The sequence below is a fragment of the Chroicocephalus ridibundus genome, chromosome 20 (assembly GCF_963924245.1).
Source record: "Chroicocephalus ridibundus chromosome 20, bChrRid1.1, whole genome shotgun sequence".
In the NCBI taxonomy this organism is placed as follows: domain Eukaryota; kingdom Metazoa; phylum Chordata; class Aves; order Charadriiformes; family Laridae; genus Chroicocephalus; species Chroicocephalus ridibundus.
Genome location: NC_086303.1, coordinates 6,446,945 through 6,460,967, shown reverse-complemented (window position 1 = coordinate 6,460,967; position 14,023 = coordinate 6,446,945). Strand labels below are relative to the sequence as shown.

At 51.8% G+C, this 14,023-nt stretch overlaps 1 protein-coding gene across 1 annotated transcript; it reads right to left on the bottom strand.

Annotated features, from left to right (window-relative positions):
• Positions 1-3,385: 3,385 nt before the first annotated feature.
• G0S2 (G0/G1 switch 2) lies at positions 3,386-4,482 on the bottom strand. The gene is made up of 2 exons (XM_063356545.1): positions 4,360-4,482; positions 3,386-4,000 (listed from the first exon to the last, which is right to left on the bottom strand). The coding sequence occupies exon 2, from the start codon at positions 3,969-3,971 to the stop codon at positions 3,666-3,668; it is 306 nt and encodes a 101-aa protein (XP_063212615.1). The 5' UTR covers positions 3,972-4,000; positions 4,360-4,482; the 3' UTR covers positions 3,386-3,665.
• Between the last annotated feature and the right edge of the window lie 9,541 nt (positions 4,483-14,023).

The following is a 14,023-nucleotide window of genomic DNA, read 5'->3' as shown; positions in this document are numbered from 1 at the left end:
CAGAGTAAATGCTGTGATAAGCCATGTCTAAGCACTAAATTTATTTTATTTCCTGCGTGACCAAATCAGGAATTGCTGCCTTGATATTTGATTGTTGGTGCTGTGGCTACTTTAAGTCTTGGCTGCTGTCCATGTTCCCGATGCCCTTGGTGTTGGGTGGCAGAGGCTGATATTTTTATCTGGGCCCCTAATTTTAGCCTGGCAGCTCTGGAAACATTCAGAGTCCAAACTGCAAATAGTGAGTGGGGACTCTCTCAAGTCATTCGGCTCGTGCCCTTGAGGCGATTGGCCTGTCAGGGAGGGCTGCTGGGTTTTAGCTGGCCTTCAGCTGCCGATGATGAAAGTCTGGACAACGGCTCCAAGCTGAAATAAGATCTTAGAAGAGGTGTTGCAGGATGGGTACAGACAAATACCAGATCTCATGCCAGCTGTAGTTTTCCTGAGTATTTAATGCACCAGGAAAATGTCACATTTACAGGTTAAAGTAAACTGCGTTCAGACAAGTCTTAAAAGAAAGATTAACAGAAATCAACCTCATGTGACGCTGGGCAACCTAGCGCACACCTTGGGCAACATGTGGCTCTCGTCAAGAGTTTATCCCTCAGGACTTTGGTTTAACGCAGTCTTAACTGCTCCATATGCTTCTGCACGGTAGCTTGCCTGAGGTGGCCTTACTAGTATTCACTGTACATCTTGTTCCACCTGGTTGCTCTCTGCTGTATCACACTACTTATAACTAAAATTTCTCTTTGCAGTTCACACACAGGCTGTCGGAATGACTCCGCTGTGCTCCGTTGCTGGGGTGGGTGGATGTTGGTCGGGTGGGGTTGTGTTTGTGGCAGTTGTGTTTCTGCAGAGCGTCAGGTGTCGACATGCAGACGTGAGGGGGCTCAGGAGACGGGGCTGGGAAACGGGCTGCTGTGGGGAGTCGTGCCATGGTTTAAAGACAGAGAAGTTTGCCGCAGCCTTTTAATCTACTGCATCTGGCAAGTCTGTCATTCATTGTAGTAAAAGTGATGTTAAAAGGATTACTAGGTCTCCATGCACACTGAATTTATCGTTGTGCAGTTTAAATAAGACTTTATATGGTCTTGTGGTAAAATCAGCCTTTAATGCGTGTCTAATTCCCCACTCTGCAGAGAGCTGGTCCTGTCTGCGATCAGTGACGTGTAGGCTTGACCTCTCAGGCGCCCTTTGAGGGTAATATGCGGGAGGTAACGACCTCTGAGCTTGCAGTGCGTCAGGAGGCAGGAGATTGTCTTCTGCAGGACACGATTTTACCGACTTGGCTCCAGAACCGCCGGTGCAGCGCGTGGTTTAGCTGTCTAATCCCGTTAGCTGTCTTAGGAGGAACTATTTTGATTGTTCCACAAACCTCTTTGCTTTAAGCTCATAAACCCCATGACTGTGGCGAGGAGGTGTGGGCAGCAGGGTGCCGGCACGGTGCAGGGAGGCCATGTACGTGGTGTGGAGCCAACCTGAGGTCCAAACCCAGAAGTGGTGGAGGTGAGCCTGGGTGGGCTCACCTGGAGCTCCCCAGTCGCCCCTGGACTGGTGAGCTGGGCTGCCCGAGACCAGCGCGCTCTCCTCATGTTTTACATTTTCCTTTTCCCATCGGGCAGGGTGGGACACCCGCAACTCGTAGAGAAGGGTGAATCTTGGGAACTGATGTGTGATTGACAAAGTTTGCAGGTGCCTTGGAAAAAGACGTGATTCTCATCTCAGTTTAATCCATTTATCAACTGTTTAGCCCTGCTGCAGCAGCGATGCTCCTGAATTACAGTGGTGCGAGAGCTCAGACCTGGCAGTACTTTCCTGCCTGACACAGCCACGAACGTTCAGGTCCCTGGTGTATCTATGCACTGAAGCGTGCCACAGGGAATTCCAGGTCAGCCTTCCCTGTCCCTGAGGCCGTGCTGCAAACCCAGAACCTCCTTAGAGCTGGAACTGGGGGGGGCTACTCAGCTGATGGCTTTTCTTCAGGCCTGAGTTCTCCTTTCATGTTTGCCCATGAAATTTCCATAGGTATCAATGAGGTGTTTGATTGTTCAACCTTGCCAGAAACCAAAGGGCTTGGTTATGGATTAAATGAAGTATTTCTCAAAGGCTGTTTGTAGTTTAGTTTGACTCTGCTCTTTTCCCCGTGAGGAAAAGGTGCTTGATTCAAGACTTGAACAGAGTTTTTGTGCAGGCTCGGTAGGGTTCTTCCTCTGCAGTGTGCTGCTGTGTTTTTGACAGAAATAATTGTCAACAAAATGAATTGTGTGTTTATGTATTATGAAAATGTAAGGGTGGACTTCATCTGTGTTCTTACACTTTCAGATTCTGATCTTAACTTGTGTAGCTCTGGGAGGAGCTATGCGTTCGGCACTGGTGTCAGAGAGTGCTTTTTCATTTTCCATAATCGCCTGCTGTTTGTATCAATTATTTTGCTTTTAGCTAGATTTTGCTTTTAGCTAAATTAGTACTTTTAGCATATCGCTGGTGCATCTCCCAGTTTCTGTGCAAGGTGTGTAGCCTGCTCCTACCTCTGCCCATCTCTTCGCTCCTGAGCAGATAAAGAGGGATTTTCTGCCCCAGCCACGGCTGACAGGGACTATTTCCCTTCCCTCCCTGCTGTAGCGTGGTCGGGATCTTTCAGCTGTGGCTGTCTGGAGGGTTTAATGACTAACATGACATAGTCCTGAATGCAGCAGATTCTTACTAACCCCAGGAAAGACTTTTAAATAGGTGAAAGTCCTTTAACGAGCCTGGCAGTGCCCTGGGTATAGCCCTGAAGCTTGGATCTGTTTCCACACCCTCCAGGCTGACCGTGCCATCGTGTCTGTCCCTGCTTCAGTCTTCTTATCTGTGACACCCCTATGATGCTGGAAGCTAACATCATTCTGCACAGTTAGGTGTCTCGGGTGGGTTTGTGAAGGACCCCAGTAAAGCCAGAAGATTTTTCAGCTGTGCATCAGCCGCAGCCTGTTAAGAGGATTGCTGGGGGATGTACAGGGTTGTTTGTTTTTTTAAACAGTTCTGGGCATGCATAGCCAGGGCAGACACGAATCTGTGCCATTAAACCCAGATAACCCCTGAAAGGTACAACCCCACCTCCAACACGGGGCATGTGTCTGTCACCCGTGTAAGACAAATGCCACGTCCTCCCCCCACGCAGCTGGCCCATTTTAGAAGGGAGAAGCTGCTGGAGGAAAGGCCACCCCCCGCTCAGTGCCAGAGCAGCCCCACCAAGGGGGGCTTCATTGGAGGGTGCAGCCACCAGCCTCAGCTGTTCCCTGGGTCCCCCCAGCTGCCCCCCGAGAGGAGCCAGAGGTGTGAGTGAAACCTATGTGCAAATCAGTAAGAGATGGCTTTGAAAATAAATGCAGCTAGAGAGCACTGGTACCATATAAAATATTTATTGATTTTGCAAAACGCATCTGTAATAAAAATAAGAAACCATGCTGTGCATCTTGCACATTTTTATACCAACAAAAGGTATTTTTTCCCCACTGCTGCACAGCAGCAAATATAACCGTTCACTTCTTTCAAGTCTTGCGCTTGCGGTTTCCTTCTTCAGCCAACTCTTCTCTCTTCTTGCTGGAACCACCACCAGGTAGGACAGGACAGCAGAGTCTCTTGTGCTAGGTTGCTCAGCAGGCACCTCTCCAGCCGCGGGGCTCTTAGGAGGCGTGTGGTCTGGTCACCAGGGCCCTCTGCATCCCCGCCACCTTCTTGCTCTTGTCCAAGATCAAATCCTCCTGTTTCTGAGGAAGCATCTGCTCTCGTGTCGGGGCAGGTTTCTTCTCCTCCTCCTCCTCTAGCCTCCCTTCAGAGGTGAAAGGGCTGCACACTGTCTCCACCAGACCAATAACCACACCAAAGAAAGCCAGCACGCTGCCCAGCATGTACAGCTTGACCATTTTCCTGTTGGGCTTCTGGCTAAGCATTTCTTTGGCAAAGGGGATCAGCTCATGCATGGTTTCCATTTTTTTTGCAGATCTGGAAGATGTCAGTTCTGCAACAGAAGAGAGAGGGAGAAGGACATTAGTTAAATCCATCTGCTTTTCCCTGTAGTGGTCAGAGCCCCCCAGGCAGTGCAAGCTCCCCGCAGACCCCCCAGCCTTGCTTTAAGTGGCGGTTTTTGATTTGTTGCTAGAGGCTCCCTTCAGGAAAACACATCTGCCCGGACAGCGGGGCGATGCGGGGGCTGTAGGAGGGAGATGCCCGGCAGAGCAGCCGGAGCCGGGCTGCGGGATCCAGCCGGGCTCCCCCCCGGCACGCCCCCGCACTGCGCACAGCATCCCCCAGCATCCCCCCATGCATCCCTGCGCTACCCGCGCATCCCCCCGCGCATCCCCCCAGCGAACCCCTTACCCAGCGGCAGCTGCGGGGTGGTGAGCGCTGCGGGTCGGGTCGGGTGGGCTGAGCTGGGCTGGGCTCCGCTCGGCTCCCCTCGGCAGCTGCTGCCCGGCGCCCGCCGCTGCCGCCTTATATCGGGGCCGGGGCGGGCGGGGCCGGCGGGGGGGCCGGGCCGGGGCGGGCAGGGTGCCCCGAGCACGCCGCCTGCACGGGCCGCCCCACCGCCTTGGCAGCTCCTGCCCTTAATCCGGCCAGGCTGAAAAAAAAAAAGAAAAAACCTCCAACTGTTTTTTTTTTTTTTTTCCCTTTTACAGAAAAAATCCCGAAGTCTGATTTCACAGCCAGAGATCTTATGTACCGCTTGCAATGCAGCTCCACGGCTGCCTCTGTAAGAAATATTTAATATATTAGTAGGAGCTTTACTGAGCCGGACCTTGGGCATGAAGGAGAGGGTCTGTGTCCACAGCTGGTAAAATATTCCAGTGTTTGGATTTAGAGCTTGAATTTGTGCAAAGTCCAGTTCAGCAAAACAGGCGTTTTCACCATTCTGGCCTCTCCTGTAGGGAAGTGGGTAAAAAAAAGCCTCAATGGAGCATAACAAAGGTGTTACCCAGGACAAGGTGTGAAGGCGTGTGTTAAAGGTTTCTATACGTGGTTCAGGGCAAGGGGAACTGCTACAAAGTGGATAGATGCAGCGTGTGGTAGCACCTTGATTTCTTGGAAATAAGAGAATAACTGGAAATTCCTAAATTAGTGAAAGTCACATGCAACGTGTTAAGACCCCATTTTTCACTTTTCCTACACTTGATGCTGAAACTCTGTAACACCCGGTTGTGTCACTCCTTGTGATTTGCCTAAAGGACAGCGTATTTCCTTTTTTGGGCCAAAACAGAAGGCAGCACTGTCACACTTCTTCCCTGGCTTGCTGCCGAAGAGCATTGCATCAATAACATACAGCAGATTACATCATTTGCTTCTGCTGGTGGCTCCATCGGTGCACATATACTGCTCTGGCTGCAAGAACCATATACGTTTCAGTGGCTGCTGACCTTAGAGAAGTTGCTAAAGCCACAAGAAGTTGTTGGGGTTTACAGCTTCTGATTTCGCAGAGCAGATGAGGGTGTCTGGGCAGATTTCTTACCTGATCCATGGCTGAGGTGATGGGAATTGCTCTGGCAGGGCAGTATATAGAAATTACAATACGGTGTGGGTTCATGTGGTAGCAGCGCCTCCAAGGAGCTGTTGGTATACGTGGAGAGGAGGGAGCTCAGAGGGAGCCTTCGCTAAAGATACCGTAAAGGAGGCTGCTGCCTGGTGGCTCCCCAGGCTGGATCTCCTGGGGGGGCACCCAAGGGTGCTGGGGAACCCTGGCGAGGTGCAGCCCGAAGGGTGGGCAGGCAGCCCCCAGAGCAAGCTGGAGCCGAAGGGGGCTTGTACTTGAACAGGAAAGGGATAAAGGGAGGTTCTCTCACTCCCTGCCCGCAGCACATTGACAGGAGGGATGGTAGCACAGGGAATGGGGGTTTGATGCCCCTGAGCTGGGTTTTATCTTGGCCTTGCCCAGGAGAAACCTCTCTGTGACGTGCGCAACTTGTGATGTGAATGACTGGTGCTATGTTTCCCCTTCCTGCCCCCATGGTGTCACTGGTGCCGCAGCTGGCAGGTCTGTGTGCGTGGCACAGCTGAGGCCGAGCACCAGATTTGTCTCCGAGTGTGGGAAAGGGGCAGAAGAGAGCTCTGAACAATGTGGGAACTACTGGAGTGTGTGTTAGTTACCCAGGTCCCTTCTTTCTTTTGTGGAGGTTTTGAACACCTTCCTTTTGGAAAAACTGCCCTACGAGATGATACTGGCCAAATTCTGCCCTAAAATCATTGAACTGGCTCATACGGTTTGGACCAGATGATCTTTAAGGTCCCTTCCAACCCAACGCATTCTCTGATTCTATAATTAAGCCAGACTTTAGGCTGGTTTTGTGTTGGGGTCACAATTGAAAACTCTCGTTGGCAATCCTCCGGGTGAGGATGGTGCTGTTTTCCTCCCCTCCCGCCCTCCCTGGGCTGCTGTGGGCATTAATGCCCCGCACGCTGCTGGGCTCACGGGCCACGGGAGCCTGGGCAGCAGCCTGCCCACCTCTAAGGGACGTGGTGCTTGAATTTCTTGGGGTGGGTTTGGTTTTTCTTTTCCTTGCTGAGCTGTGCCGTGGGCATGGTGGAGCAGTGAGTCACCCCTCGCTCCTCACATCCTGCACGTCCGAGGGAGGCCGGAGGTTTTCCCCGCCGCCGCAGCACCCACCGGGCGGGTGGGCGTTCACAGCAGAGCGCTCCAAGGAAACTCTGCCGGGGAAAACTTGGTAGTTTTTTTTTTTATGCAAGTTTTGAATGTGCTTAGGAAATTGTATTGCAAGACTGGCTATAAAAGTTGCTAAAGAGTTGTCTGTCCCTCCTCAGTGTCTGTTTTTTTTTCTTTAAATAAAAGGTCCTTATCTTCTCTGCCAACTTGGCAGCAAAGGTTGCAGCTGATTCCTGTGTTCAAGCTATGTTTTTCTTTTCTGCAATGCTTTGAAAAATGACCGTTGGAGAAAAGATAGCTGGAGGAGACAGCAATTAGACAGGGAAAGTTCAAGGTCACCGTACCTGCAGCCAGGGCTGGCTGCGTGGGGAGGCTGCCAGCTCCTGGGGGTGTGAGGTGTGAGATGTGCTCCCTCCTTCGCCCCGCGAGCGCTGGGGGCTGCTCAGGCCCCCCACAAACCCCAGCACCCTCCGTGTCTGTGCAGTACGCAATCCCAGAAACAAAGGTCAGTGGGAAGGGTTGGAATCATGACATTTTGCCTAAAAAAAAGGAGGGTTTTTGAGGCAGAATTTTCTTTGCCTCCTAAACCTTACATTTGAAAGCGTCTTTTCCAGCCCGAGGGCTCGGCAGGGCACTTTTCACTCACTACATGTAGGTGGAGAGGTCTGCGCAATCCCGAAGTACTAAGAGCTGGAGCAGTAGGGAGAGCACAGAGCCCAGGATAATTTTGAGGGTTAACCAAGCAGCTGATAATCATCTGTGGCAAATGCCTCTTATAGCAGCACTTGGATTGGGTTGATTTAATTAAATAATATTTAATTCAATTTTGTTTTAAATTTGAGTAACAAAGTCTGCGCAAACTCTTTGTGTGGACATTTAAATTGGATTAAGAGTGGATAAAAGGATTAATGATTAACACTAAATTAGACTAATTTTAGCTGTTCCTAATCTTATTTAGGAGTCTGCACAAGGAGGTTGTCAGGTTTAATTGCAACTTTGATTAAACCAGGCTTTATAGCTGGGAAAACTGCATGAGTTTAACGTCATCTGGAAGAAGAGCTCTGCCTGAATTTGCAAAGCAGCGTAAGCATCTGAGGCTTAACCTGAATATTGCCGTCCGGGGGAAGGCCGGGACGTGTGAGGGCTCAGGGAGATGATGCTCCTCAGCCTGGCTCCGCTTACCCATTTGCACGTGCCGAGCTCGGCTGGTGCCCAGTGCGTGGTGCTGTAGCCACCAGCTTGGGTAAAGCTGCCTTGAAATTGCTGTGGAGGGTGGAGGCAAAGCCGTGCTGCGGCCACTGCTGCTCCGGGGCAGCTCTGCCCACAGGAACCCAAATTTAACTCTCCTGCTGGCACAACTCATTTTGCACGGTGATAACCTTGGTGATGCTCCCGGGAATGGGGGCACTGGGAGCCAGAGCTCTGCCTTTGCTGCGTGTGGACGTGCTGGAGGAGAGGAGTGATGAGTGTTTCCAGCTCTGCAGAAGGGCTGGAGAGGGGTTGGATCTGGGGGGGTGAGCCGCGGGGCTCGCAGGTGGCTCAGCTCTGGTGTCAGCTGTGTCCCTTGGCCGGCACACAGCTCGGGGCTGGCAGCGGGGCAGGGGCAGCTGCCCCTCTGGGCAGGGGTATGGCAGGCGCTGGGCATGCTGCGGGTGCGTGTCGGTGTCCCGGGGGGAGAGCAGCTGCCAGAGGGGCTGGGAGGTGTTGGACGGGAAACGACCATGGCGTAAGGACCAGCCCTTGCTGCCAGAGCATCCCCATACGAAACTCCATGACATCTTGGGGACAGTTGCTCTGCTCAGGCATGAGTGTACTTTAGGCATTACCTCCCCAAAACACTGGGGTGAAACAGGGATGTAAAAATAAAAGGAAGCCCCAAAGGCCAGCGAGCCATATTAAGGGTCTGTCCCTATTAAAAATTAATAAAATGAGAAAACTTTTGGTTTTATTACACTGCTGGTTTCCACTGTACTGAAGCACTGTGTGCCTGCTGGGTGTGGGCACAGAAGAGCCCGTGGACTGCTACGGGCATGGAATAAGGACGGGTAAGTGCAGAGTGTGTAACAGCCATGTGGCTCAGCCACGGTGACCTGGCTGATCTGTGGCTGTGCTCTGCCGTGGCATCTCGAGGAGCGATAGCTGCCTCTTGGAGAGGAATAGCTGCAGGGACTTTGGTGCTTAGCACCTAATATTGCCCCTGTTTCACGCGGCTTTGTGTGGGTGCTCTTCCAGCTGACCTGCTGTAGGCCTGGCCACGTTCTCTTGTCTGAAACCAAATCCTGAATCCAAATATTTTATTTTCATTTGATGTCATTCCCCTTAGAGAAGGACATTCACGTATAACTAACACAGTGCTTTTGTGCAAGAAGTGAACCTGGAGGCCCATCCTGACCTAGCTGGGAGCCCAGCCCCATGCCGAGGGGCTGCCAGAGGTCCCTGCCCACCAGCTCGGGCTGTGGCTCTGGGTTTTGTGGAGTTGGGGGATAGAACTCGAGACAAAATGCTGAGGTGACCTCTACCTGTTGGTAACATTTCCCAAAATGTGGCATAGCATCGCCTCGGCAGGAGCACTGCTGAGGTTGTTTCATGTTCCACATGTCTGTGCGTGGGCAAGGGTCGGGTGCTGACGGACTTTGTCCGTGACAAGCGTGAGCTCTGCAGCGTGGTCTGGGACATGGGGCTGTGCTCGCCTGCTCCAGCCCACTGTCCTGCCCGGGAAGGGGAGAAAAGATGGGGCAAAACACTTGTATTTACCCCAGCAGGATCAAACCCTGTGCACGAGTCCCTTGTTTCAATTCCAACAGGTTCCAGGAGGAACAAGCTGGCAACCAGGAGCAGAAAATGGCGTGGCCTCCATTTCAGTCACCACTCGTAGTGTCAAGGAGGGTAGTGGCTTAAAGGGGGCTCATAAATACCCCATTAGTTTAAACTTTCTGCCATTGATGGTTGCAGGGGGAGGCAGGGTTGCTGTGCCCGAGGGGCTCGCTGGCTGGCAGCATGGACATGTGGGAGCAGTGGGAGCATGGACGCGTCCTCCCTGCTCCATCACCATGGCCTGGAAAAGCCGAAATCCTCCAGATCGCAGCCAGACACTTTCCAAACGGCATATTTTCTCCTTTAGAAAATGGGGATGTGACAAAAATAAAGATGTTCCCCTGCAGGGATAATTTTGTCAAAGCTCCCGGTGGAAAGCAGGCAGGCTTCCCAGCGTGCTGCCCCTGCCAACTTTGCTGCCCGTATCAGTATGTGCCTGGGAGGGCTGTGCCGCAGGAGGGGGGCGGCCACGGACCCACCAGGGCCCTGCGCTGACCCAGTGTGCACTGGGCACGTGAAACTCCACTGGGTGTGGAAAAGTCTGACTTAAGGGTAAATAGTACTGCCTTTTCTTTAGCTTTAATCCACAGCTGGTGCGTCGCTTGTGCAGGAGAGCTAGTCCTGCCTTTCCCGGGATTTGGGGCAATTGCTGTGCCCAGATCAGCTGCCCTCTGGCATTTGGCCACTCGCAGCCAGTATGTAGCAGGTCCCACGCTGCTGTGGTGGGTAGGGCTGGCCACCTCGCAGGCAGCGCACAGCCCGTGTCCCCGACCTGCCTGTGGCCGGCACTGGGGACATGTCGGCGTGTGGCCGCAAAGGGAGGCAGCAGCCGACGTAGGCTGAGTCAGAGCGGCACTGCCTGCTGGACCAGCTCCCAGCGTGGCTTGAATTTAAACCTAAACTAGGTCAGATGGATTTCGGTTCAAAGTTTTATTTGCTTTCAGAGCAGGTGTAGGGTTTTCAGGCCATGAATTGGAAAAGCTTTTGAAAGAAAACAAGACAATTAGCAAAGACAGTGTTTTAAATCATCTGCATATGCTGGAATGAGGAGGTGGTTTGCCTGGTGGGTTTTAATTAAAATGGGAAATTAAAAGGTTAGGTGGAGGAAACATTGTTTTGTTACTGAAATCAGCAGAGTCATCAAAGTTACAACATGGGACAGCATTTCTTACCCCTGACAAAACCTTCCCAAGTTTACCTTTTCCCATGCAGCTCCCGTGCTTCCAGCTCCAGGTCTCATAACTCCCTCCAGCCTTTTGCCGCAAACGTTTGCATGTGTCTGACAAGGTGCACATGGGCTGTACTGGGTCTAATGATGGAGAGTGTTTGGGGTTTCATCCCAGCTCCGGGAAGGCAGGGACAGGAACTCTGGAGTCTGCCCTCCCTTGTGTCGAGATCCAGCTCCACATCACTAAGCAAATCGCCCCTCTGCAGCTGCCCATATAGCAAATGTGCTTTTGGGAATTGTGGTTTGGGCATTTATTAATCCTTCAATGAAAAATGCAACAGCAGCATTAAGTATTGTTTAATGTTGATATGCTCAAGCTATAAAATGGTACTCAATTAGCATCTTTTTTCCTTAATGGAGGTTTTGTGTTTCAAGAGATTAAGTGTTCTTGCATGCAGTGCTCTGCCCCTGACTTCCAGTTACCTTTGTGTTCCTCTGAAGTCCAGAGAGATGTTAAAAACTAATTGAACACGATCATTCCAGACTGGTCAGTGCTGACTAACTGCTGTCATACCTCAACAACTGAATCGAAAGCTACTGAACTCAAACGGTGTCCTTGGAAAAGCTCCCAAAGGAGTAAAGTCCTCATGCGCCTTTAATCCGAGCAGAAAGCAAGAGGCACATCAGAGGAAGTAAAACAAAGCCACTCATGCAGGAGTCACATCCTTTTCAACTTTGGCTGCCACCGCCTGAGCGCATTCGTTACCGAGTTCACTCTGGTGCAGTACCCGGGAGCTGCCCGAGGATAACGAACCCGTGGTGCCTCCTTCCCTCCCTCCCTCCGCCGAGGCTCATCCCGCTCCAACACCAAAGTTGGAGCCTAGAAAGAGTGCGGGGAATCTGACCACACGTGGCAGCGGGGCTCTGGCTGCCCGGCCAGCTGAGGACCCTAATTATAAAAGCAGAGGCTTGGCAGGTATTAGCCATTGCAGAATGTGAGCTTGTGACACTGAGTGACACACGTGTCCCCAGCTGGCAGGGCTGTGCTGCACCCTCCCTCATTTTTAGGGGGAGATTAGCTTTTAAACAGCTGGCTGTGATGCATTTCTGTTCTCAGTGCATCTCTGTGACCTCTTTCCACCTGAAACTTAAAACGATCCCAGCAGCATCTTTTTTGGTTGCTACCAGTGCAGAAGGGATGTCAGCTCACTGCTGGCACTAAGATCTTCTGATGCCAGCCCATTGCCACCAGTGCAGGATCGCAAGATGTGGAGCTTTTCTGCCTGTGATGAGCACCGCTGGGATAGGATAGAGAAGCTGCTTAGCGGATCACAGACACGCACCACAGAGCAGGAGCTCAAATTATCCTGACCACATGAACGTCACCGGGTGCGAGGAGGCGGCAGCTCTGTGACTGTGCGGTGGGGAGCGGGAGCTCCTCAGGATCTGATCACACATCTCATCCTGGAGGAGATGCTTCCAGCAGTGTCGCCTAACGCCATGTTAGGGCAGGGCATGTCCCATGACTCAGAGCACAATTTCCTGCAGGAACTAGTTTTATTTGTTTTCTAGGGAATGTCTTACCCAGCCCTCTGAGGCCTGTGTGCTCTGACACAGCTCATCGGAGAGTGGTGCAGCTGTAGGCTAAACTGGAAAGGCATTGGAAGTCCTGAGAGCATCTTTCTTCTCCCTCCCGCTGATCACAGAGTATTGCTCCAACATTTTTTTTTGGTTTTGGTAGTGCATTTTTACCATTATGTCTCCTCTGTATGTAGCTGGCCCTGCTGTCTCGATGTGTCTCGGTCTGTAACGCATCTTCACTCCCTGGTACTGAGGACGACACTGTCATCTGTGCATGGTAAAGTGGGCAGCGTACAGCCTGGAGCAGCGTTTGAGCCTCCCGAGTCCCGTCAGGGGCACGGGCTGTGTCTGGGGTCCCCTGCGCCCAGCCACACTGTCTCTGAGCACCCAGCTGATCACAGCTGCTTCTTTTCTTTTGTGCTTTTATTGATTTGCAGTAGATGTGCTGTAAATGAGACTATTCCTTGCTTTTGTTGTTTGGACTTGCAGAGCCTGAAATTCCAGATGATGGTTTTACCTTGCTTTGGCAAGTCACTGGGGGCAGGCTGGAGGAGGAAAGGATGGAGCAAGGTATTTTGGATCAAGGTTGTGGTTGAGGTAGGATTTTCCGATCCTACCCTTATTTGTGTGGCAGAATTGCAGTGTCTCATGCTTTACAGTAATTTGGGGTGGAGTATCAGCATTTCAGAGTGTATTAATGCTCAGCATTGCTGGCTCTGGCAGGATCGATAGGTGGCATTTACAGTCTTTCCAAGAGCAGCTTCAGCCTCCCAGTTTGACTACCAGTGCTGTGGGGTATGGCTTTACACCAGGCACCCAGCAAGTGGACATTTAGCTGAGGCTTGCAAGAGTGCCACGTCCAGCATCACCGGCAGTTTTGCAGAAACCCAGACCTTCCTCTCCTTTGACTTCTCCAGCATGGTCACTCCAGCAGAGAGAGTTTGATGTGATTTCTGGCAGAGCCTGGGGTAGTCTCAGGGTTTAACCCCAGGCAGCAACTAGGACTACGCAGCCGCTCGCTCGCTCCCCGCCTCATCCCCTGAAGGGGAGGGAGAAGAGGGAGAAAAGGAGCGGGGAAAAAACCTAAAACTCGTGGGCTGAGATAAAGACAGTTTAATAGAACAGTAATGGAAGAGGAAAATAATAATGATGGTAAAAAAATATACAAAATAAAGTGATACAATACAAGTTGCTCTCACCACCTGGTGATCGGTTGGCCAGCCTGTCCCAAGCAGTGATCGTGGGTTCCTGCCCCCGTGGCCAGCCCCCATTTATGTACTGAGCATGATGTCTATGGTAGGGAATATTCCTTTGGCCAGCTTGTCCTGTCTCTGCTCCTGCTCAGCTTCTGTGGGAAGCTGAGAAAGTCCTTGACTAATGTAAACATCACTTAGCAACCACTAAAATGATACGTGTTATCAGCACTATTATCGTACTAAATCTGGAACACAGCAGCTACTGGAATTAACTCTCTCCCAGCAGAAACTGGGACAGGTAGGTGTTAGCACTGCACCGCACAAGGTTCCACTGGTGATGGATTTGCCCGCGCAGGGCTCTGCTCGCGGCCAGCCTGCAGGAATGGTGTCAGCAGCTCGTGGCATGTCTCATCTCTCACTTTCTCTGTAAAACGTTCCAGTGTTTCTTCCCTCTTCCTTTTTGCTGCCAGCTGAGGTGGGGAGGAGGCATCTTCGTTGCAGGAGGAGGAATGTGGTGTTACTGCATTGCTGAGCAGTAACAGGGTAGGGGCAGGCACACCCAGCGCTGCGGGCACGCCTCGGCGCAGGCGGAAGCCGAGCCAATCTTTCACATACTGTAGCCTTAGGGAC

Coding starts and splice junctions, on each gene's coding strand:
- G0S2 (XM_063356545.1), bottom strand. CDS start 3,971: ATGGAAACCATGCATGAGCTGATCCCCTTTGCCAAAGAAATGCTTAGC.